Source organism: Thunnus thynnus, chromosome 14, assembly GCF_963924715.1.
Source record: "Thunnus thynnus chromosome 14, fThuThy2.1, whole genome shotgun sequence".
Classification (NCBI taxonomy): domain Eukaryota; kingdom Metazoa; phylum Chordata; class Actinopteri; order Scombriformes; family Scombridae; genus Thunnus; species Thunnus thynnus.
In genome coordinates this window covers 13823929-13848932 of record NC_089530.1, presented here as the reverse complement: position 1 = coordinate 13848932, position 25004 = coordinate 13823929, and the positions used below count along the sequence as shown (strand labels likewise).

The following is a 25004-nucleotide window of genomic DNA, read 5'->3' as shown; positions in this document are numbered from 1 at the left end:
GGTCCTTGCAGATATTTATAAAAATGATTTTGTACTAATCCATACCTAAAGACTAATGACTGAAATGAGTTTACGGTATTGTTTGTCAGCATTTGTGAATATGTTTTTAATCCTTTTGATGCCTATACTTGCAGTATGTTATCTATCCTGTTTGGTTCAAATTGGGGATCCCATGCCATTTCTCTGAAGTATACCAAGTCGTTATTTTTTTAGTGGGCTTTACATATATTTTTCCAGCTTTTTAGTGTGTTATCTACCCATCTTTTTAGTCCTTTGATTTATGAATAATCCTTTTTTCTATATACAGTAGTGTTTTTATGGATATTGGTATGGATTCTTTCTCAGTCATTAACCACTTTGCTTGTTGTTCAGCCATGTCATTATTGTATTTATTTGTGTTGTGTTAAAATAGCTCTGCAGGTTAGGAACGGCTAAATCACTACATTCTTTTGCTTTGGTTAATTTATTACATTTTATTCTTTTCCTTTTGGATACAAATTGAGAGGCTTCGAAGCAACGTACATGGTTTTCATGAGAGTACTTGGGGCCCAAAGTCCGTTCTGTGTGATATCTAATATCGTTATTCTTCACCATATGCTTTTCTTTAACAATAGGCTGATATAGGCGGAAACATTGATGTATATATCTCCATCTAGTCAGGCTTTTTTAAATTCTTGTTCTGTTTTTGAATGTGGGGTGTGTTTGTTTATAAGTCTTGTTTACAGATGTTTTTTTTGTGTGTGAGAGGAAAATTAGATATAATAATTTTAAAAAGACAAATAATTATTCAAAGCAAAGTATTTTTATGTGTTTTAAATCATGTGGAGGCTACATCAGGGATTTGCTTTCGCCGGTCTCATAAGAGTACAATAAAAACAAGGACAGTAAAAATCACAAAAAAATATATATAGTATCTCTTAATTAGTACTTTTAAAAAGCTACATTATATTTATAAGTATTGTTTCTTTTGAGTAACCTCTGACCCTGATTAAATAAAATTTTTACTGATTTTTTTCCAATCCATACTTTGTGTCTCTTTCTGTATGTGCAGGGTATTGTTGACATACTCATATCACATGTTCTACTGACTTCTCTGTTTGACAATGATCACATAACCCAGATGTATGTATGTATGTCTAATAAGTGTGAAAACGTATTCGGCCTGGTGTGTCCCAACATCAACCTTGTTTCTGTTCTTAGTTGCCACAAACATCAACAAGTATAAGTCATATGAAGTTTTACATGAATGTATTTTCTTCCTTTGCTCAACCCTTTTTCATCTTTTATTATTAAATATCATTTTAGGAAGTTTGAGTCAGGGACACTCACTTAACAGCTATTTGTCTGCATTTTTAAGAATATATTAATTCAAAGACTAATTATTTTATTTCTCTCCAGTCCAGTACCCCTTCTTCATGGCCAAATATTTCAACATATTATTGTTTTTATTTAAAAAAAAAAAAAAAAAAAAAAAAGATTAAACAGAATGTGACACTCAAGTTTATGCAAATGCAAAAGGAAAGGCGTTTATTGTGAGATACAAAGTGAAAAATGAAATAAGTAATTGAACTGAAAATTTTATAAAATTCATTTACTCATTGACTAAAGATAGAACTGTTTATAAAACCATATATGTATTTCAATTTTTAAATTTACACACATATAAAAGCGTATAAAATCCAGATGATAGAAATAAAACATGTGATAGGAGAGGTCAGGAAGCCACAGACTTCTATAACAGACCTCCCTCAACTTCAAGAATAAAACATTTATTAATATATTTATAATTTATTAATGGTATCTGACAATTACAACCATAAACATTTATAAACAATTGATAAACCATTTAATTGGTGAAAAGTTGATAATTTATGAAGTTCTTCAAGTCTTAAATATGAGACAATGCCATTATATGTATAATGGCATTGTTATTAGGCTGATTTGTAAACAGCTACATGTGTAAATCAAAGTTTATTCCTTCATTAAAATATACATAGAGGCCCTTCAACAATTGATATTTAAAGTCTGATCCTCAATTCATTCAATTAAAATATTGTTACTGTGCTGATCAGTTGGTTGAGTGCATATCTTAGATGACAATACCAGCAAATGCAATTTGTATTTTAATGCCATGAAATCAACAGAGTAATGTTAGCATTATTACACGTCATTGAGACACTTTCCAAATTTTTTAAGTGACTGATTTGAATAAACAGCTGCATGATCATCAAAATCCACTCTACCATCAAAGTTCAATCACCATCTTTAATTCTGCTAAATTTCTTCTTTTAAAGCTTTGACTTGGACAGTTCAGACAAACTGTTGGAGGAGTAGTGAGAGATGAGTCTATCAGCTTCTCTCCACCCAGTGAGAATGGCTCCATGGACAGTGGAGAAGTAGTAGGGATGAGTAGCCTCTCCGGCAAACAACACCTGCAGGGGCTGGAGCAGATCACAGTTTAAACAAAGAGTCCAAAAAACTGTGTTTGAAAAATCTGAAAAATGTGTGTTTAAAAGTAAACATGTAGGTACTTGTGACTGTGATCTCTTCGCAGGCAGGGGCTCCATCATGTTGTGCAGGTCCTGCACTGAACAGCTCTTTCCAGGGTGACTGTAGGATCCACATGTCCAGGGGTCATGAAACCACTGAGAGCACAGGATTCTCCTCGGAGTGATAGTAGGGTTCCCTAAACACACACAGTTAGTCCACCAGTGCTGACAGAGATTATCCTGAAATGACCAAGGCTCAAAAACAACTTAGAAAAATGAAGATCATGTTGAGGAAATAGTGTGCTCTTTATATAGGAGTATTGTTGTTGTTCAGACTCACCTGTAAACCTGCGGATGAGTTGTGTGACGGCGTTTGTGACCTCCTGTTCAGACAGTGTCTCCATATACTCTGACTCATGCCCAGCAATCCAGCCACACAGAACGTGGCCATACCTGAGAGTTAAAACACAAACTGGTTTTTAATCAATGCATTTTCCATGAAATAGAACATAAACAAGCTAGGCGAGTATAAGAAACTTTGGGCCTAATGCCTTTGTTGACCTTTCAGTGGGTTTAAGCACCGTGAAGCCAAACAACTTCTTGATCCAGGATCTCTGAACATCTGGGACCTGGTCCACCATGGCATCCTGAATCATGACAAGAAATAAAACAGACAGTCCAAGTGTTTGTAAGGGTTTTACTAGCACCATAAATATCAAACACTGATTTCTGGAATACATATGGACGGAAAATAAGACAAAATGGTCACACATCTTCCATTTACATTCAGCTAATTATTCTTCCCTCATGTGTGTCCTGTTCTTTATTAATAAACACATTTCAGGAGGAGATAAAAGAGATGTGACTGAGAGAAATGAAAAGCACCCCATGTTTGTACTAAGCCAGTACAAGAGAAGGTCAGGAGGGAAAAGGGAGAAAATGAGAAGCAGAGGAAATAATGTGAGCAGGAGTCTCTGTTTTAGATATAGACAGCAGTGACAGCAAATATAATCCTACTAAATTATATGTAAACATAGCTGCAGCACAGAGTATGTTAACTTAAGTACTGCACAGTAAACGTGCAGCTTTTTTCAATGAACACACAACTCACCTCATCTTCCCACAGCAGGTGGATGACCTCACAGTCAGTATCCCACCACGGTGAGTCAAACTCCACAAATATTTTATTGTTTGTTCCAAATCCAAGTCTCTGGATGGAGTGCAGCTTGTGTAGAGGGAGAGGAGGATGGAAAAGGGTTGAATGGTGCTTCTTTAGGTATCCTGATGAAAACAGAGCAAACCAGAACAAGTTCCGTTATGCTCAATACTGAACAGCTTGAATTTATGTTGCTAAAGAATCAAAGCAAAAAGCCACGTGTGATGAAGTTTGACACAAGATTTCAACAATCATCATGTTTTTGCATCATTTTGAACCTGTGTTTTCACTCACGCTGCTGATTTGTCTCAGGCAGTACTGATTAATTAGTCAGATGTAGTTTAATGACACAGCTTTGGCAACAGCAACTGGTTCAAAATGTTATAAGTGGGTGTACAGGACCCTTCTCTTATTTTAAGTGATTAAACCTTGTATGAGGACTGTGTGGGAGTAATTGACATCAGACTGACTGTCCTATCTGTTTTCTATTGGGTGGGAGAGGTTTCATTTTTATAATTATGATTGGTTCATATAGTTTGACCTCATGTATTTACAGTCCCGCCCACCTTCAACCTGAGGTCTAATTAGCCAGAATAAATGAACACGTGTGTGTGTGTGTGTGTGTGTGTGTGTGTGTGTGTGTGTGTGTGTGTGTACAAAAGTGCCGTTCACAAAATTCAGGGTAACTGAATGCAGATACAGAAACTGCAATCTGAATCATGTCTATGGAGTTCTTCAATCTTTCTGAAGAGATTTGAGAAGAGTTTTGTAAAACAAAATTAAATTGACGAGAAGTTAAAAGGGAAATATCGTGCTTTTTGTGATTTTCTGTTATTTACATACTGTTATGATGTCAGATATCTATGCTAAACATAGTTAAAATTCCAAAACTTGAGGTTAACGCATGTAGAAGTTGACAGTGGAAGTCTCCAGACGGGCAGCCTCACTGAGCTGGCCAATCAGAACAGAGTGGGCTCCTCTGGAGGGGGGCCTTAATGAGACAGGAGCTGCCTGTTTCACACACATGCTGAACTGATGGGCTGTGTAACGCGCCAGTGTGAGTTAAGTTAGTAGTTTTTGTGAACTGTAAATCATGCAAAGATATTCCAGTAGAGCCCCAGATTAAAAATATAGACCTGTAAATGTGCATAATATGTCCCCTTTAAGCAAATAGCAAACTGTGCTTATGTGTGTATGCATCTGATACTACCTAGAGGTACTGTGACGATAACATGATCAGCAGCAATCTTCTCCCCATCATCACACTCGACTGTCACAGGGTTTTCTCTCTTCTCTGTGTTGTTCCAGTAGATGTGGCGCACAGGCTGATTGTAGGTCACCAAACCACCGGGAAGCACCGACATCATGTTTTTGACTAGACCTTCATATCCACTGCAAAATAAATAAAATAATGTTTCAGTGACAGCACATGTGTGCTAAAACAATCAGTTAATTAACAGACTGGTTAATGTATTTAGATATGTGTGTAAAACTACAAACACCTGCAGGTTACACAAATACTGACCCATCACGAATCACAAATACTACTATTTGCTTGTTCTTCTCAATTTCATGTCACTCTGAGATAAATACTTGGAGTTTCCTTTGGTTGCTGGTCAGATAAGCTATTGCAAGTTTTACTACTATATTATTAATATACACTGAGTTGCCAGTTTATTAGATTCACCTAGATAAAACTAATGCAGTATAATATAACAGCCCTGCTATAAATGCTAACTTCATGAGGGTTATAATGTTCATTTTAGAGGCTGTTGTTTGTGGTGCAGTTGAACTGTACTGGGTTATACTGTGAGAATAAATATTAAATGCACACAAATAGCAACAATACAAGAAATTATCTTAATTTAAAATCTTTAAAAAGTATGCATAAACCAAATATTAAGTACAAAACATAATATTTATGTACAGATGTCAATATGCAGTGTATTCAAATTGAGACCAAGTTGTATTATACTCCATTAGTTACGTATAAACTGGTAAGCGAGTGTATAAATGTAGGAAATAATGATCCAATGAAGTTAATTATTGAAATAACTGTTAGTTGCTACACTGTATGTATTCAGTGTTGGAGTACAAACCCTGGGAATGTGCAGTCGAGTCCAGGTAGAGTCTTGTATAGGCCAAAGGCTCCCAGGCCGACCTCATCCATGCTGTGAGCTCCATTAACACTGCACTCCACCTTCAACATGTTACTTATCACACACAGTCGCAAAGATCTGGTTGTCGCATCAACATCTTTCCACTTCTCTGCTGCTCTTTGTTGCACCTGTGCCAGACAACAAGCAATAGAACTAATTGTTTATTTGTTTTATTAAAAGTTTCAGTTTATTACCCAGAACATCTCAAATATCGACAGCTGAGAAACACACTTCCAGGAACATTATTATAGTCACTGAAAGGAAATGCACCTCTGACCGTATGAAATCCCCCACATTGGTCCAGGGCTCTCCTCCTCGACTGACAAATTCTGCACTTTCATTCAGCAGCTCAGTAAACATCTCAATAGCAGGATACAACTCCCCAGCATTCAGCTTCCGACCTGCAGAAGTTACAATAACCACAAAATGCTGATTAGGAAAATATCACCAGGTGTACTTCAATTCAGTCAACTTCAGTTCAGTCAGTGCACTCACACACTGACACTGCAGTAAGTAATCAATAACCAGGCTATATCAAATACACTAGCTATATGCCTGTCTATTTGTCTATTCTGGTCAAATGCTGGTTTCATACTTTCATCCTTGTACCTTGTCCTTACAGTTTTGCAATTATCTACTGAAGTTCTGCCCTCTGTGCAGCCACCAGGGTAGCATAAGATGGCAAAAACATCTGTTTCTCCTCTGTGTTATATCAAACTTTCAATTCTTGTTAGACAATTATTGAGGTTGACTGCTTCAGATAAATAATACACAATGAATGAGAGTAGAACCAGAATCCAGAAACAAAAATCACCAATTTCTTTTGGATATATAATAATCCAAACTTCATGCATATCATTTTTAAGTCCAGAACAGTGAGCAAAAGGGCCTTGGTAAAATAGGACAAGACTAAACTACAGCATAACTACTAATAATAGTTTATAAACTAAAATAATGAATTATGTCATGCCATTAAATTTCACCTTAACACCCTTTCACCACATATAGTTCTCTAGAATTGCTACTGAATGAAACAAATCCCACTACTGTGAATAAGTTGTTTGTTTATTGTGTCAGAAAGGTTGACTCAAACATATGGTACATTTCATTTTGTTCATATTATTTTGAACTATTTGAGAGGTCAGTCTTAAAATAAGCTATGATTTTTAAACCTGAACTGCTGAAGATGTTGGGAACCCAGGGGGGATGTCCTCCAACGTCCATGGCCTGGTTCTCTGGGGTGAGGGCCTCTGGATCCAGGAGCCCATACTGACGGGCCAGACAAAACACTGGGTTCTCCTCGGATGGTCCATGGATCCAGTTTGCTCCTATCTCAACAATATTATCACCTACAGATAAAAAAAAAAATATGGTGTGGTTGCAGATAAGAGAAGGATTATTATTAATCTGGGTTGTTTTTCTGCTCCTTCACAGCAATTTTATTGCAGTCTGTTTATGATTATATAATGATCCCTTGCATTATTATCTCAGTCACATGATTTATAGCAGGCATAAAATAAGTAGGTATAGTCATAGTTAAAAAAGAACAATACATTTAAAACAACTGATGAGACAATACTTGGATCTTTAAGGTCTGTTTTAGTGTGGGAAAGTGAATCATGATAAAAAGACTCATTATAAGTCAGTCAAAATAGTAAGTAGTAAGTAACTTTTTAAGACAAATATGAGATAGTAAGGTCAGTGTCTAAAATTTTGACTTACAACTGCAGAAATCTGGTTTAAAAAAAACATAATTTTGACAAAAATGTTTACTTACGATGAGTATTTTAATTTCAGTCCTAACATTTCAGTCTTTTTTTCTGACTGTGGGTCAGGCTATGGTTGAAACTGGCTAGGGCTGTGACTGTGGATGTACTTATTGTTTCTATTGATATGGATGACGCTACAGCTGTAGCTGTATTGTGGTTCTTTACAGGTCCTAATGTATTAAAATTACTGTACTTCGTACAGATATCACAGATGTTGCCAAAATACACCACACGAGTTCAAGAGAAGCTTTACATCTTCTGCCAACACAGCCGTATCAATTCACTGCATACACACTACTAGGTCTGAAACTAATGATTAGCCTATTTTCATTATGAATTAATCTGTTGATTATTTTCTTGATTCATCAGTTAGTTGTTTGGTCGATAAAATGTCCAAAATTGGTCAAAAATATCGATCACTGATGTTTCCAAATGTCTTGTTTTGACCGCAACAGTCCAAAGATATTCAGTTTATAGTCATAGATGACTAAAGAAACCAGAAAATATTTACACTTTTGAGAAACTGGAATCTGAGAATTTGGACATTTTTTTCTTAAAAAAAAAAAAAAGGCTCAAAACGATTAATCAATTATCAAAATAGTTGGCGATTCATTTGACAGTTGGAAACTAATTGATTAATCGTCAGAGCTCTACACAAAACGCCTTGGTAACCATAACAACCAAAGCAATAGTCATACAGCCATGATGACTGTTAGTATGATTTTTATCTGACCCTATATACTTTACTGATTTTGGGTGTTGGACATGTGACATAAACATTCCAGAGTCTGCATGTCACCTTAGGTAATATGGTATAGTCTTTCGGGGGGGGGGGGGGGGGGGGGGGGCTTAGAGATACAAACAATGGGTCCCTGGTCAAGTTTGGAACTGTTCCAGATGTGGTATGTTGTGACACATAATATGTTGTGAGGTAGCTGTCAATCACTTGATGGACGGCTCCAAACTGAAGTAGTGCCCATGGAAGACATGTTATTCATGTGATAAGATAGAGATGTGTAACCCCATATAAGCTATGCATCGATAGTGGTACGTTGCCCAGACCATCTTTGTACATGGAATGGCCATCGTCTAATAAACGTCTTCAAAATAAGAACTTCGCCAGCTCTTCCTTTGAACGATATCATCACACATCCTTCCTTTCAATGACAGTACAGCTATGGCCAAAGCTAAAACCAGTCCCATAGCTGTTGTCATAATCAAGGCCAGTTGATGTGAAGAGCTAGCTTCACTATCTTCTACAGTCGTGAGCAAAACTTGATAAGAGGGCCGCACGTAGTTCAGCAAAAAACCTACACGACTTTACGAGGGTTACATCAGGAAGTGAGTTTTTTGTGATGTGCTAACCGACTGAGATAGAAACTAACGTTGCAGTTAAAGTTGTAAGTCGCTCACCCAGTCTGCCTGTTTTTATTCTTCCTCCGCTTCTTGCCGTCGCTTCAACTATCCGGACATTATGAAAACCAGCTTTGACGAGTTTCTGTGCCGCTGCTACACCAGATATCCCGCATCCTATTATAACTATTTTAGCGTTTACATTGACTGCCATTGCTGGTTCCGCACTCAAACACCACTGAATCTGGTGAACGTAGGGTGAACCTGGGGTCAACGTCCTGCAACTTTTTTTCCCAGGATGGCGGAGTCATGACCCGCGCTACTCTGCCTCTGATTGGCTACTACTCGTTGCCTGCGTTTGTTAGGTTTAGGAATGAGGGGTCGGATTGGTTAGAATAAGGGTTAGAATATCAGGGTAAACCAATCAGAGGCAGAGTAGGGCGGGTCGTGACTTCGCCGTTCTAGGAAAAAAATATCGCTAATGAACGATCCCTCTTCTTCTTCTTTGATGTTTAATAGCAGTTGGCATCCATATAGTAGCCTTACTGCCATCTTCTGGAGTCAGTTAACTCATACGGTGTCCTGATTGTCGCGCTTTTCCTATCAGCACTGTTCTCCTCGGTATTCAGCATCTTCTGCCCAGTCTACTACCACCACACTCCAATATGTTCTTTAATTCTGTTCATGTTATCCCTCATTTTTTCTTTTCCTCCATCATGTCCTTCCTTTCTGACACATATTCACTGCAGCTGATGACATGTTCCACAGTTTCTGATACCTGACAATGTTCACAAAGACCGGTGGGTTGCATGCTTGATGCTTACCTATAACATGAAGTGTGCTGTGCATGGCTGTATAAAGTGAAGTTCTCTTTATACATCCATGGTGCTGTGTAGATTGCTGTGTCCTTTTCTTAATCGCTTCCTGTCTGTTTGTGGGTAACGTGACATTTGTGACTTCCCTCCTGTTTGTTTGTGGGTTTTTGTCCAATTTGTACTGCAGTAGATATGTTGAAAAAAAATTCACAAATATGAGGTGCAAAAATTTGGATTTTTTTTATTTTATTGGATTTTAATAGTTGTAATCCACAGCATACAATCCACACATGTGTACCGTTTCACATGTACAAATGGATCCACAAATGGGTAAATATGACTTTACATGTATTTTTGTGGTGAAACTAGTTAACATTTGTAAAATCTATTATAATTTTTATTTGAAATTAAAATACATGTTTACAGAGTAAGTAATTTTTGTGAATATGACTTTACACAATACAAATAAAAAATACATGTTTGTGGATAGTGAAATATTTGTGGATCATGGTGCACAATTGTGGATTGTCTTCTGTGCGTTACAACTATTAAAGTCCAATAAAAACTCCCATAGACCTTTTGATATGTTGCAGGGCTTTTAGAACAACACCTATTAATGCTGAAATGAAATAAATGAAATGGGGGAAACCACATTAGAGCTGAGAAGGAGCAAATTCTCTCTGAACTATTAGTCTAAGCTACAGAGTTATAGGATTTTAATACTTGCTTAGGGTTTGTTGGGGGAGCACTGGAAACATCAAGAAGTCTAGTAAACTCCATGGGTTAGAAAGTACAGAAAGTGGGAGTTAAAGACTTGTCAATGGGTCAGGCAGTGTACTGGCCACCCGCTCCACTATGGCTTTTGCCAGAACACGATGTAGATTTTTCAGTATTACACAGAATCAAGAAGAAGGATGCAGATGATCCTGTGACTTTAGTTAATGGTTGGCTAAAAGAAAAATGGGCAGATTACATACAGATTTACACTGATGGCTGCAAGAATCTGAACAATGGAAAAGCTGCAATAGGAATAAGCATTCCGCAGTCACAGATACATCATGGAAAACAGATATCAAATCATGTGTCAGTCTCCACTACAGAGCTTGTGGCAATCTTGTGGGCACTTGAGTTAGTGGAGGAAGTTAGACCAGGAAAGATAATTGTATACTCAGATTCTACTGCAGCACTAATGGCAATAATTTCTAATAGTAGACATTTTTACTGTGTTAAATCGAGAATCTAAGTTGAAGAACACTGTTGGGTTTTTCTGAGTCCCAGCTCACGTAGTACAGGGGGATGAAGGAGCTGATAGAACAGAAAAAAGAGCCGTCAAAAGGAAGGAATTAGATCTGGAAGTACTGTGTGGAAGAGTTGAGTGTAAGAGCTTAATATAACAAGGAATATCAAAGTTATGGCGAAAAGAATGGGAGGAGGGAATCAAAGGCAAGTTTTACTTTTCAATAGAAACTATAGAGACTGAATAGAGACTGAAACACACGTCAAGTAGAAGAATGGGCAGGAAGGGTAATGTGTAGGTTGAGGCTGGGTCATTGTGCACTCAAACATGGGCTGGCACTGGTTGGTGAGCACCCAGATGGAAAATGCATCTGTGAAGAGGCAGAAATTGGAGCTCCAGATCATTCATTCAAATCAATACTCAATGTGAAACAACAAAAACTGTAATTAATTTTCTCCATCGCACTGGACTCTACACAACTCATTCAATGGAGTTCCGCAAATGACCTGTGGAGGGGAGCAACACGCCTTTGCTGCGTCTAGTCTGCCGCAAATTTCATCATCAGAAAAAGAAAGTTGACGGCATGTAAACAGTGTTACACCGCCAATATGTTCAGGAGGTTTGGTAGCCTGTAGGTCAGAGTAAGTCTGTCATTAACACGTGAGAGAAAGATACAGTCTCATTTAGCTTCACTGTAGCCATGAGACTGTGCCAGGCGCTCCGTAATGTCGGCAAGTTTAGGACCGTTTTCGACTTTGGTGAACGGGAAGTGGCTCATTGGTTCCCCGGACACATGGCTAAAGGTGACAGCTTTGCTTCAACTCATCTCCAGAACATGTAAAATGTGTGTAATTTGAATATGGATGTGTTTTCCCTTGTGTAACGCAAGCGGTCACATAATCGATTCATCTGACTGTGTGCAGGACTGAAGCAGATGAGAGCCAACATGAAGAACGTGGACTGTATCATAGAGATCCATGATGCCAGAATATCCTTTTGTTTGTTTGTTTGTTTTACTGCATTATCGTTATAATATAGCAGGACTACAGTTTTATTTTAATTACAGATTTAACATGGAAATTAATCCAATAATCATCATAACATTAGTCTTGGGTCTCAACCCTGCAGAGCCAGCAGATGTTTGCTGTTCATTAATGAGAAGAAGAAGAAACTTTATAGCACTTTCCAAAAAAGAGATTACATATTGCTTTACATATCACAAGCCGATTATAGCTGTGACAATTAATCGATCAATCGTTTCAATAATTTTTCAAGCAGAAATGCAAAACGTTCTTTGGTTCAACCTTCTCAAATGAGACGATTTTCTGTCATATATGACAGAACATTTAAAGATCCCCTCCAGACATGTATTGTTTTTAATAAAGTTGAATACATTTTAAAAGCAATCGGAAGCCATTGTAGGGACACATATGTGTGAAATATAGTGATCTTTTCTTTGTTCCAGTTAAAATCTTAGCAGCAGAATTTTGCTGCAGACATGACAAAAACTTTTCATAAATGTCAGTAAACATGGCATCACAGTCGTCAAAACAAGAGGTAATAAATGATCTGATCTGAGAGATGTTCTTGAGCTAAAAAGTGAGAACTTTTAGATTTTTCTTTAACATTAAGCAAATCCCCTTCTCTGGAAGAAACCCTGTTTTTCAGGAGACTCTAGACGTCAGACCACACCTGCTAATTCTTAACAAGATGGACCTTGCTGATCTGTCCAACAAGCAGGTGATGTTTTCCTGCAACCAGAAGTCTTTCTGCTCTTTTAGCAGAGTCAAAACAAAAACCAGCTCCTGCACAATGAAATGGCTGATGAAGGTCACTTTATCAAAATGTTGCTGTTGAATAAATGTATCATAATTGTTGACAGTATATGGGATCTTTTTGTTTTGAACCATCCCCTGTATGTATACAGGTGTGCAGAAAAACACTTTTTCAGCACATTTTAGCAGAGTCGCCCATCATCAGCATTTTAAAATGACTAACATAAAATCCTCTCTTTACATTTTTGCTGCAGAGAATCTTAAAGAAGCTAGAAAAAAATGGAGTGAGGAACGTTCTCTTCACTGACTGTCTCAAGCAGAGAGATGACAATGTCAAAAAGGTAAAAGTCACCTTCAACATTTGACTGTTTGTCCTTGGTTGATATAAAATAAATATTATGAACTTGAATGTGCACATTCTTCCTCCTTTTTCTGTAGTTGGTGCCTATGGTGATGGAGATTATTAAGAGCAACCCACGCTTTAACAGAGATGAGGTATGTTCACTCCAAGCAGTGCAATGATTTATTTAAGTTCACTTCAGCTTTGAGAAAAACTGTCCTCACTGTCCTCAAACACACAGCATGTTTCACATTTCTGCTGATACTAATATATCTGCAATAAGCTAAGTAACATAAATTTATGAATACCACAACATTTTAGAAATAACAAGTGATACCCTCACAGAGTTATGAACAATGCTGATCCCCCAATCCTCAAATAAAAATGACTTTACACTCTGATATCCCATTTCTTCACACTTTGTAATGATCCCTCCCCACATCATGACCTAGAATACTGTTTCATCCAGAAATATAAAAGCAAGATGCTCCCAAAATCCACATAGAATAATTTTTTCTTCACTTCTGTATTTATTATATTTTTTACTGAACGGATTCTTAGTGCAATAGAGGATTCTTGACACTTTCTGACTCTGCTCTAACCATGTCGTGCATAAATAAATCTTTCAGAATACAGATTATTGCCTGATGGTGATTGGAGTGCCCAATGTGGGGAAATCATCTCTAATTAACTCATTAAGAAGAACAAATTTGAAAAAAGGTTTGTGTTATAAAGTCATTGGAAATTGTTTCAATATGATACCTGTCAAGATCATTTGGACTATTCACCTCCTCTATAATAAATAATCTAATCAAACAATCATTTCAGGTCGTGCATCTCGAGTAGGTGGGGAGCCAGGTATAACTAAAGCAGTCCTTACTAAAATTCAGGTAGGCGTAATGTTTGTCTCCATGTATGTGTGTGTATGCATGTGTACAGTATTTATAGCTGTCTTTTGTCCTCAGGTGTGTGAACGACCCATAATGCACCTGTTGGACACACCGGGAGTCTTGCCTCCTAAGATTGAGAGTGTTGAAACGGGCATGAAGCTGGCTTTATGTGGTGAGTGGAAGCACATGATGTGTTCACTTTGTGGAAACTATGTTGCACTATATCTAGTTGAATTGCCATCATATTTATGTGTATCTGAGGTTTTTCCAACAAATATATTTTTTCTCTTCTCTCTCCAGGAACTATACTGGACCATTTAGTGGGTGAAGACATAATCGCTGACTACTTACTCTATTCTCTGAACCGGCTAGAAAAGTTCAGGTGTGAATTTTCTCTCTAACTTATGACTGAGTGAACTTTCATATGGTCATTTTTCTTCACATTATTGTGACTGCATACTGGATGTGTGTGTGTGTTTTTGTGCAGTTATGTGGAGAAATACGACCTCCAAGAGCCTAGTGATGACATCCAGCATGTCCTCAAACGCATTGCTGTAAAACTTGGAAAGACTCAACGGGTCAAAGCCATTACTGGAGTTGGTAAGAAAGTCCTAATCTTACAAAGGAATAATTTGACATTTTGATAATTTGACATCCCATCTACCTCTTGCTAAGAGGTAGATGGGAAGATTGATGCCACTCTCGTATTTGTACATTAAATATGAATATGTCGATAGGGGGAAAAGCTAGCCTGGCTAATTACAATAAACCTAGTTGTAATTAACTTAAATAACATTTGAGTATTACTATGTGTTGAGCCTAATGAAATCTCAAGAGAAGGGCCGTTCACTCAACTTTATCAATGATTTTTTGTTGGAGAAAGCTGCTCAGTTAGTAGAAAAAGTACAAAAAATTATCACAAGCTGCCCCAAACAAATTAAAACCGCCCCATAAAATAAAAAGAAGCCCACCTGGGCAGATAACTGCCCAATCTGGCAACAGTGGCTGGGTGTAGTGACTTCTTTTTGTTTACCTGAGGTTGCCAGGCAACCAGTCCAGACTCCAGGAAGTCACTGAACCTGGCCAAGAAATAGTCCTGTGCATAAACCTCTGTTTTCTTTACAGATTAAACAAACACAAATTAATGCATTAATTAGTGAGCTCCAGAGGTGTTGGTAGGCAGATTTTGGTCAACTTTTCCCCCTTGTTTCTAGTCTCTGTGTTAAGCTAAGCTAACCAGCTAAACAGCTCTGCCATTAATTCTCCATTTATGAGGCTTACACATATTCAATTTTAGTTGACATTGCCAGAAAGGTGATAATTCAATTTTATGTTTATTATTGAGGTCGTAGTGGTGTGGTAGTGTACTGGAGTACATTATATGTTCCTAAATAAAGTGCTTGGCGAGTGTATTTACTGTACAGACATGAGAGTGGTATTGATCTTCTCATCTTACTGTCTGAACTACATACTAATGTAGTAACCAGATGGACTTTGAAAACATAGGAACTGAAATTGTAAAATGGTAGCCTGTCAAGCTATTTTATAGTGCTCATAGAATACTGAATGCTTCTCAATCTGCAGTTTCACTTAAGCTTGATGATGTGATCACCATCATATGAGCATCTTAAAGGTTAGTCCCGTAATGAAAATATTTGTTCCTCATCTTCCTCAGGGAACATTACCATCATCGTCCCAAACTACACAGCAGCAGCTTACGATTTCATAAGAGCCTTCAGGAAAGGAGAGCTGGGACGAGTCATGCTGGACTGAATCGAGACATTTTATTGAAGATAACCAAAGACTGTTTCTGGATTTTGCCAGTTTGCCCTCAACCTGCTTGTGACATTTTGGGGACATGTTGGAGTCTGTTTTGTTCGTGGGTGGCAAAAAAAGGCACCAGAACACTGTATCCTTTGTAAATAAAAGATTTTAATGTAATTCGGGTATTTAAATATTTTCTTAGTCTGTTTTTAGAATAGAAGACATGGTGTAAACAGGATATTTATCAGCATAAAGACAGCGATAACAAACTCTGTATTTATTATGTACACAAGTGTTGTAGCATATGATTGAGTGCACTTATAGATGTGGAACAGTCTGTTGCTCCTGAGTGTCTACTGCAAGTAAAAAGCTCTTCTGGGATGATTGACAGATCATCACAACCTTCAGAGACATGAACAGTGAATAACAGAGCAGCAATTTGTTGTCTAGTTGTCCCTCCCGACCATGACACACTTCGTACACAAGTGTGACGAATATATTATTTCAGGTTTTGGAAAAGGGTATGAAGTGCACTGACATTTGAGATGATTATGGAAAATGCAGCTTAGCTTTCCCAAAACACATATCACCACTGTTATTTGCCTTGTTTGACTGTAATTGTAAATCATTCAAATAACTAACCAACATCTTGAAATCAAGTTTTGCGAAAGAAGTGAGTCAAAACCTTCATGTTGGTTGAGGTCACAAGTTGCAAAATACACTTATTTTCCTTTCTAAAAGCAAAAAGTTCAATCAAGAATAAAACAAAATAACATGTAGTGGTTTTGTTTTCAGCTGCAGCATAATACTGGTGCCAACTTCGTGCTTCTACTCTGTTATTTAGAGGAAACTTTACAGAAATGGATATTCAGCTGCACTTAACTGTTCTATCTAAACTGCAGTAAGTCCAGGCTTTATATTTAGACATCTACTAAAGCCTGCAAATGATTTACATCGGTTGTAATGAGCAGTAATACTAACGATTCTTTTCATTATCTATTCATATATTCGTTGTTTGGTCCATAAAATGTCAGAAAATTGTGAAAAATGTCAGATCATTGTTTCCCAAAGCCCAAGATGCAACCTCAAATGTCTTCTTCTGTCCCGACCAACAGTCCACAATCCAAAAATATTCAGTTTACTGTCATAGAGGACTGAAGAAACTAGAAAATATTCATGTTTCAGAAGCTGGAATCAGAGTTTTTGGACTTTTAAAAAATGTCTAAAAATGATTAATCGATCATCAAAATAGTTGCCGAATAATTTAATAGTTGGCAATTAATGGACTAATCATTATTTTCTTCAATTAAATACAAGAATCAAGCTTTAAAAAAGGAAACTAATCCAAATTGTTCTTGAGTTTGGCCCCAGTTTCTGTCACACAGACTGAAGTAGAAATGAATACAGTGCTGGTAATGTACAGTTATAGTTGGTATAGATTATTATATGTGAAAAAATATACAGTACAGTGATGTGTTGGCGTCTTTGTTATTATTGTGTTCTTCCACCACTGCTTTGCACCTCTAACTGGTCTTCCCAGTGCAGATTCCAGCCAGTCCTGCACATTATAGTCAGGTCCACGGCAGAAGTCATACCAATAATTTATCCTTAAAAAAAACAACATCTTCTACAGGATATTGTCAAGTAAGAGTCCATATTTTGGGGAGAATGTTGCAATAATGATAGAAACCAGTTGGGAGAGAGAGGATCCATTTTGAGTGGAGCCTGACATTTGTGCATCAAAGTAATTGGTCCTGTTGTAATAATCAAGATCTTCCTCTGAGCTGTCGGTGTTGCTGCGGCGGTAGGCAGAGGCGTACCATTTATCCGCAGTTAGCGCCACCGCTGCGCCTGCCGCCGCTGCAGCGGCGACCCGCACCGGGGACGTCCGCCCCGCCACCCTGAAGCGAGAGCGGGTCCCACCGTAGGCGCCTCCTCCCCGGTAACTGCCCGCTGTGGAGCTCCGGGAGGAGGAGCCGCGGGACGAGCCCCGGGACCCTCCACGGCCGCCTTTAGACAGCACAGGCTCGCACAGGAAGGCGGAGAGCAGGAGGCAAGTCCAGCAGGTTGCAACTACCAGGTTCATGGCTGAGATCTGTGCAGGAAGAAGAAGATGGAGCGAAGATGTACATTTTAGGCCTGCAGGTGGTTTCTGTGCACCTTTGAATGTGTGAAATGGAAAAATAATCCACCTATCTTGAGCATGTAATAGAAAAACATAAAGCTGTTCACAATTCTTTCTATTTACTTATCAATTCTGGATAGAGGGGAATAATGTTTATTATGTTTTTATTGAATTTGGTCTTCATAAACACAAACTGCAGGTTGCCCTCATCTGTTAAAGTAGGTCAGTGTAAAAATAAAGATGCTCACCAGAGAAATGTGCTGTTGGCTTTGAGCCCTGATACACATGAAATAATATTCCGCCTATGGATGAGTATGAATAAAAGGCAGAAGATGGCATGTTTGTTAGTAACAATAGGCCATCATTGGAAATGCATTATTGAGTTGTAGCGGGTTAACGGGGCCATGAATTACAAAATACAGTGTGTGGGATTCATTTTCATCATTGCACTTACGCATTTTTCAATCTCACATTGTACAAATGCAAATTCAGTGGTGATCTCAGTGTAAATTAGCCTGAACGCGACTGTATTGTAGCCTGAATGATAATCACACCGTTCATAAAGAAATGAATTGTAGACTGGACACACACACACACACTCATGATAACCAGCATATCATAATGGTTGGTGCTTACCTTGTCTCCGTGTGTTTTATGTCCTTTGGCACTCAGGGGGAAAGATGAAAGGGGATTGTCACGGAGGATGCAGGCTCGTTCACGCAGATGTCTGCGGGAACGCGCGGTGCGCTCACGAGGATGCATCCGAAGGGTCTTGGAGGAGCGTCATTATAAATACTGAGATGCTGTCAGACTAGGATATGAGTCCTGTCAAAAACGTTTTATAATCTTATTGGATTAAGTGCATTTGATATCAAATTACTGAAAAATGTTGACTTGATTTATTTCTCCATCTTATTTATGTATAAACAGGTTAACTTGACTAATTATAATATGTTGACAGGGTTATGTTTTCTCTGCAACTGGCCTCCTGTTGATCAACATAAATGTAATTGTACATCTTCTCTGCATATAGTTATTTTGTGAAAATGTTCATAGTGGGGTTATGTGGTTGAGATGATCTCATGTGCTCCAATAATTTAGCCCAGCAATTAAAATTGTGAGGATTTCAAGAAGCACATTAAAAAGAATAGACACAATTATATTTATTTTCTAAGTCAAATTAATGCTAAATATTTTATTTTAAATTGCTTAATAATTTTCCAAATACATTTTTAAACCTTTCTGTTAAACGTGTAGTCTCCAAACCCAAGATAACCTAACACTTCAGACAGCTCCTTCAAGAGCCACAGAAAAAATAAACCTGTTTTTAAAGCTGAATAGTAGCGTCATGATGAGTAAACTGAATTTCATTTGTAGAGTGTCCCTGTAATACTTGAGAATTATATATTTTTAAAGAAAAAACAGGATTATTTTCTTGTAAAAAAAAACAACAAAACTAAAATGCATGTAATAAATATGTATATAATTTCAAAGTGAGCACTTTACCAGATATCACAACATATCTGAGATCATAATGTTGATTTTAAATTGAATTTCTTTTCCATTAAAAATTTAAACCTGTAGCAACTCACCTTGAATATAATTTGACATATTTTTTAATGTAAATTTCTTTCTTTCTCATTTTATGTTATTTAGGATTATTTTTTTGTGTGTGTATTTTTGACTGTTATGCAACACAACACCAAGACAAATTCCTTGCATATACAAACCTACTTGGCAATAAACCTGATTCTGATTGCAATATAAATTTTAGTAATATTAATTTTAATGATGTCCTTTTTCATATTCCAAAATGTATTTATTTTACATATATTTATGTATTTAATTATTTATTTCTGCATTTATATATTGATTTATACTTGAGTCACCCTTGGTGCTCCATACTGAAGTCCTCCGCAGACACCAGGGGCGGTAGTGAGACTTTAACTGCGGGAAACCAGCAGGAAAGAAGAAACCGCAGGAAGGAGTTCTTGAAGCAAGTTCATAGCTTCGTAGACCTCAGTAGTCTGTCCTGGTCCGTCGTCGCTGTCATGGCTTTCCTGTGCAGAAGTGCTGCTGTGCTCCTGAAGCCCCTCAGAGCCGCTCCGGCCGTCCAGTCTGCTGCCCGCCTGTACAGCTCAGGTGCGTCTATATCAAACAGTCCTCTTGTGTTCAGCTGTGTCAACAGCTGGCCTGCCTGCCTCAATGTCAAGAAACCTGCGTCACCCTGTGTGCGCCGCATTTACAGTTATTTTTTTCAAGTATTATAATGCATGTTTTATCAGAGATGTTTGTTATGGACGCAAAGGCCTGAAAGAGGATCTAATTTATTTATTTAAATAGGTTTTCTTTGCCTTTTTGGACTCTGCAATACTGTTTGAAATGTGTAAGCAGCACTCTGGATCTGGCTGATAGTCATTCGTGGTGTCTTGTAACACCATGCTATTGGCTGGACAATGTTGAATGCATGAGAGAATAGTTGAAAAAAAAACCCAAAACATTCATTTATTCATATAAAACTCAGCTGGATGTCAGAAACTACGAGCCACCAGAGCTGTTCGCTTAGTTGTTGTCAAAGCTCCAAACTAAGTGTTTTTTAATTCACACCTGTAGACAGGTGCATAGGGAAACTAAATTTAGCAGAGGTTGAACTTCTGCACAGTGAGATACCTCGTTAGTCAAGGATGTGGAAAAGGTCTGGAATTCAGCGGTTTCTCATGGACCAGCTCCAAAAAGTCTCACCTGATAACATCTACACGTCAAGTCTTCACGCTCTGATTTCCAGTTTAGAGGGACAGATGTCTGTATAGAGAAGGGAAAACATAAATATTGATATATAAATAGCGGCGGATTCTCTGTTTTTTCACCACTTAACACTTGTGAAAAAGTGTTAGGCCTAAGTCATTGTAGCAAAAGCCTTAATGCTGTTTAAATCCACTTCCAGATTTGTGAAACCTTTTTGCTTATTACAAAGGGCAATTTCACTGATATTTCTCCATCCAGAACACATTAGACCAGGTCCAAATCAAAAACCACTATATTTAGTCTTGTCAAATCTGGACTAGATTAATAAGGAGACTCCAGAGACTCAAACCCAAACAGAGTTTCAGATTTGTGAAATCTTTATTCTAATTAATTTGTGTTGGGAATTTGAATTTCTCGAACGCCTAACATTCATACCAGCTGTATACTATATTTTATAAGCATCAAACATGAGTCTTGGTTCAGTAACTTTGCTCCGCAAGGCGTATCATCAGGGGCCTCAAAGGTCTCTGTAAGACCTTGACACAAGGCTGTTAGTGTTGATTCTTCACTTCTCCTTGAATGATTAACCAGGACTTCATCTTGCCATATGACGACATAAGTCATTTCATCTCAGACCACTTTGGTGACCCGTTACCTAGTTAAAAGGAACTCACTGCTCCTTGTTAACAGAACAAGTTGTGCAGTTCATAATAAGAAATAATCTGTGTTGGTTTCCTTCTCATGCAGGTGGTCAGTATGAGTATATTGTGGTGGAAAAGCGAGGAGAGAAGAATAATGTGGGTTTCATCCAGTTGAACCGGCCTAAGGCTCTCAACGCTCTGTGTGACGGGCTGATGAGGGAGGTGGGACAGGCCCTTGACGCCTTTGAGGGTGACAGCGACATCGGAGCTATTGTCATCACCGGCAGCGACAGAGCATTTGCTGGTGAGGGAATTTACTCTGTTTTCTATGCTTGTGTTTGCATTTTTCTTCTCTGAGCTCACAGGAAGCTGTTCACAACAATACATCAGTATCAAATAAGCTCAAATTCTGTTGTTTTCAGCGGGAGCGGACATTAAAGAGATGCAGAATCGAACCTTTCAGGAGTGTTATGGTGGCAACTTCTTGGCTCACTGGAACAGAGTGTCCACAGTGAAGAAGCCTGTGATCGCAGCCGTCAATGGATTTGCTGTGAGTGTCTCATTTTAAGTAACTGTTGTTAAACCTGTCCTTTAATGGATCATTTATGTGTATAATGTCCAGATGTGATTTAACCACCTTCCATTTACTTTCGGCCACACTGGTACACCTTTGCTTAGGAAAAAGTGAGAGGGCAGTTACACTCTTTTAAAGGTTGTAATTTTGTGGTTGAAGAAGGTCACTTGAGAAGAACACAGCAGTGACATTTATTTGAATATTTCTTCCCAAAACCTTTGATGCTGCTACAGCATTTATATTCTGCTGTAACAGACTCCACTCTTCTTAAAAGGCTTATTACAAGATCATAAATGCAGTTGGACACTGATTTCTGGCAATGAGGTCTGGCTTGTAGTCCAGTTCACCCCAAAGGTGTTTGATCAGGCTGGGGCCAGGGTCTTCCACACCAAACTCAGAAACTCATTTTTTTATGGACTTCACTTTGTGCACAAGGACATTCTCATGTTGAAACAAGAGAGCACCTTTCCCAAACTGTTTAAAATATCATCATATATTGTAGCATTAAAACCATAATGGGTATGAAATAAGAGAGAGGCGAGACACTGTAAGTCTTATGCACTTCCTTGTTCTGTTTCTCTGCTTCACACTGTACGTTCTGCTGTTTCAGCTTGGTGGAGGCTGCGAGTTTGCAATGATGTGTGACATCATCTATGCTGGAGAGAAGGCACAGTTTGGCCAACCAGAGATCCTGTTAGGGACCATTCCTGGTAAAGACTCCTCTGTATCTACTTTCCTTCCTGTTCACTCTTCACTTCCTCATACAGAGGTTACAAGATTCTTGCTTTTGAGAGGAGCTGTTGCCATGACATCTGTCTACCTGCAGGGGCGGGTGGCACCCAGCGGCTGACCCGCGCAGTGGGCAAGTCCCTGGCTATGGAGTTGGTACTAACAGGAGACAAGATTAACGCTCAAGAAGCCAAGCAGTCAGGTAACAGATGCAAAACATTTCACAGCATGAATATTGCATTAGATTTTACAGCTGCACCTGACAAACCGAACTTGGTAAACACCCCACTAGAGCTGCAACTAACGATCACTTTCAATTGATTAAGCTGCTGATAGTTGTCTTGATGTATGGATTAGTTGTGAATAAAGTGAAGTGGTGAATAAATCATCATAAAACACTGAAAATGCCAGTGAAAAAATTTCAAGAGCTCAATGTGAAGTCATCAGATGCCTTGTTTTTTCTAAATCTAAAACCCCAAAATCATTTACTATAATGTCAAGCCAATTTTTCATCAAATCCAGCATTTTTTACTTAAATGATTAATTAAATATCAAAATAGTCACTAATTATTTTTTTCTAATCATTGCAGCTCTACACTCCACCTTCCAGACTTAAAATATTAATATACAATCACCAAATATGTTTTCGGAGGCCGATTATATGGAATTAACATTTCAGGAGGGAGTGAAACTCCTGTCAGTGCATAATGTGCACAAAGTTATCTGAGGAAATAACAAGGTTACATCTAAAACTTGTTTCTATTATTAATGACTATATAAAGCAATCCGGCCATTTCCAGTAATAATCCTGCAGACATGTCAGACTTTATTTTGATTATCCACAGGGGTTTGGAGATTTGCCTAGTAAGTAAAAAAAAAAAGAGAAAAAAAAGTGTTCATTATACAAATGATCTCAGTGTATCAACTTAGAGTATGTCTGGAACAACTCAAGTGTGTAGAAAAAGACCCTGGTGGTGCTGGAAGATAAAAATATTAAATGAATGCTTATGAAATTACTGTGTGCATCCACAAAATGACTGCACATTAAATGCACATATTGCTGCTGCTGATGGTTACAGGTATTTAACTGAAAAATAACCATACAGTCTTACAACTGGAGTGAGTGACATTCAGTTTCAGTAATTTTGGAGAGGTCGGAGTGTGTGCTTCAGCCAACAAGACATGAAAATTGCTTGCTAGGTTGTATGTGAGCAGATGGAAATACTAGTAGGCCACACATAATCTACTGACAACATGTAGGTCACTCTTGTCTCTGCAATTAGCTCGTTCTCTGTCTCTCTCCTAGAATTTTGTGCTGCTTATGCCACTCTTGATTCAGTAGATTTTTGTGTTTCTCAGGTTTGGTGAGTAAAATTTATCCAGTGGACCAGCTGGTGTCCGAAGCCGTGAAATGTGGGGAGAAAATTGCTGCCAATTCCAAATTGGTGTCTGCTATGGCTAAAGAAGCTGTTAATGCAGGTGTGTACAGCTCATTATTAAAACAAACTTTAAACCTGTTTTAATTGAATAAGGTTCATTGTTGTGTAACTTGATCCTCTGTGTGGTTGCAGCCTTCGAACTGACTTTGGCTGAAGGCAATCGTTTCGAAAAGCGGTTATTCCACGCCACCTTTGCTACGGTGAGTAGAAGAGCTCATCTGAGAGCGAGTGAGGGGGGGTTTGCTCTGATTTGGAGTGCCAAATCATGATGTTTGTTTCTGTTTTCCTTTTTAGGATGATCGTAAAGAAGGCATGACAGCATTTGTGGAGAAGAGAAAGGCCAGTTTCCAGGACAAGTAAAACCGAGCTGATCAAGAGCTCAGCCACAAACACAACTATCAGCAGATCATTTCTTTATCTGCAAACAGTTGAATGATGCAAAAGTCCTGATGGTAGTAGAACACACAAGCTGTAGGATTTGGCACAGAGTGAAGTGCACAAGTGTCTTATCACAGTGAAGCCCTGCCTGCTGAGGCTCAGTATCAAAATCAAAGGCAGTCTGGGTGCAGGAGTGCAGTGGGTTTATATGTGAATACCATTTGATAACCGTGTCATAGTCAGTGTGTAATAGGAGGAGTCGGTCCTGATGACTTTGCCTTTTCATTTTCACTGTCAAATATTGCATTATGTCTGCATTTTGTAGACAACTTTTTTTCCGGGGTACATTTTACAAATAAAGCTCTTGAGTGGATTTGAGTACTAAGAAAAATATTGCTGTTGATTTAAAAAAAAAAAAAAAAAAAAAAACCCAAAAGGGATGATATGTCTGCTGTATTTATTCACATGCTGTTGCTCCTTACTACATGATTATAATGTGAAAGGTCCCTTCCAGACATGTCTTAAAGAATATCAAAAATATTATATATGCAGAGTCAGCAAATGCCTTTTTTTGAATCTTTAAAGTGACTGTTCTGAGCAGTTAAAAGGGCTTGGATTATGCTATT

General features: G+C 38.1%; 4 protein-coding genes across 4 annotated transcripts; 2 read left to right on the top strand and 2 right to left on the bottom strand.

The window, feature by feature from the left end:
- Positions 1–1500: 1500 nt before the first annotated feature.
- paox (polyamine oxidase) lies at positions 1501–9223 on the bottom strand. The gene is made up of 10 exons (XM_067610002.1): positions 8987–9223; positions 6977–7153; positions 6075–6205; positions 5745–5932; positions 4856–5037; positions 3601–3770; positions 3051–3136; positions 2830–2942; positions 2532–2686; positions 1501–2441 (listed from the first exon to the last, which is right to left on the bottom strand). The coding sequence occupies exons 1-10, from the start codon at positions 9138–9140 to the stop codon at positions 2289–2291; spliced, it is 1509 nt and encodes a 502-aa protein (XP_067466103.1). The 5' UTR covers positions 9141–9223; the 3' UTR covers positions 1501–2288.
- A 2320-nt stretch (positions 9224–11543) lies between these two features.
- mtg1 (mitochondrial ribosome-associated GTPase 1) lies at positions 11544–15924 on the top strand. Its single transcript, XM_067609999.1, has 11 exons — positions 11544–11781; positions 11902–11968; positions 12616–12718; positions 13008–13094; positions 13192–13248; positions 13723–13813; positions 13922–13983; positions 14059–14155; positions 14284–14365; positions 14471–14583; positions 15659–15924. Exons 1-11 carry the CDS (start codon positions 11679–11681, stop codon positions 15754–15756), a joined length of 960 nt encoding a protein of 319 aa, XP_067466100.1. The 5' UTR covers positions 11544–11678; the 3' UTR covers positions 15757–15924.
- Positions 15925–16264: 340 nt separating this feature from the next.
- Positions 16265–18580, bottom strand: sprn (shadow of prion protein). Its single transcript, XM_067610000.1, has 2 exons — positions 18509–18580; positions 16265–17842 (listed from the first exon to the last, which is right to left on the bottom strand). Exon 2 carries the CDS (start codon positions 17831–17833, stop codon positions 17375–17377), a length of 459 nt encoding a protein of 152 aa, XP_067466101.1. The 5' UTR covers positions 17834–17842; positions 18509–18580; the 3' UTR covers positions 16265–17374.
- A 1254-nt stretch (positions 18581–19834) lies between these two features.
- On the top strand, positions 19835–24756 carry echs1 (enoyl CoA hydratase, short chain, 1, mitochondrial). The gene is made up of 8 exons (XM_067609997.1): positions 19835–20014; positions 21365–21562; positions 21681–21808; positions 22443–22542; positions 22659–22763; positions 23921–24040; positions 24133–24200; positions 24295–24756. Exons 1-8 carry the CDS (start codon positions 19924–19926, stop codon positions 24358–24360), a joined length of 876 nt encoding a protein of 291 aa, XP_067466098.1. The 5' UTR covers positions 19835–19923; the 3' UTR covers positions 24361–24756.
- Positions 24757–25004: the final 248 nt, after the last annotated feature.

Excerpts from the sequence above, each read along its gene's own strand:
- mtg1 (XM_067609999.1), top strand. The coding sequence starts at position 11,679 with ATGAGACTGTGCCAGGCGCTCCGTAATGTCGGCAAGTTTAGGACCGTT. Across the intron at positions 11,782-11,901 it reads CCCCGGACACATGGCTAAAG|GACTGAAGCAGATGAGAGCC; the intron begins GTGACAGCTTTG and ends GACTGTGTGCAG. Across the intron at positions 14,584-15,658 it reads CAAAGCCATTACTGGAGTTG|GGAACATTACCATCATCGTC; the intron begins GTAAGAAAGTCC and ends CATCTTCCTCAG.
- sprn (XM_067610000.1), bottom strand. The coding sequence starts at position 17,833 with ATGAACCTGGTAGTTGCAACCTGCTGGACTTGCCTCCTGCTCTCCGCC.
- paox (XM_067610002.1), bottom strand. The coding sequence starts at position 9,140 with ATGGCAGTCAATGTAAACGCTAAAATAGTTATAATAGGATGCGGGATA. Across the intron at positions 2,687-2,829 it reads ACTCATCCGCAGGTTTACAG|GGAACCCTACTATCACTCCG; the intron begins GTGAGTCTGAAC and ends GTGTGTGTTTAG. Across the intron at positions 2,442-2,531 it reads CGAAGAGATCACAGTCACAA|CCCCTGCAGGTGTTGTTTGC; the intron begins GTACCTACATGT and ends GATCTGCTCCAG.
- echs1 (XM_067609997.1), top strand. The coding sequence starts at position 19,924 with ATGGCTTTCCTGTGCAGAAGTGCTGCTGTGCTCCTGAAGCCCCTCAGA. Across the intron at positions 20,015-21,364 it reads TGCCCGCCTGTACAGCTCAG|GTGGTCAGTATGAGTATATT; the intron begins GTGCGTCTATAT and ends CTTCTCATGCAG. Across the intron at positions 21,809-22,442 it reads CAGCCGTCAATGGATTTGCT|CTTGGTGGAGGCTGCGAGTT; the intron begins GTGAGTGTCTCA and ends CTGCTGTTTCAG.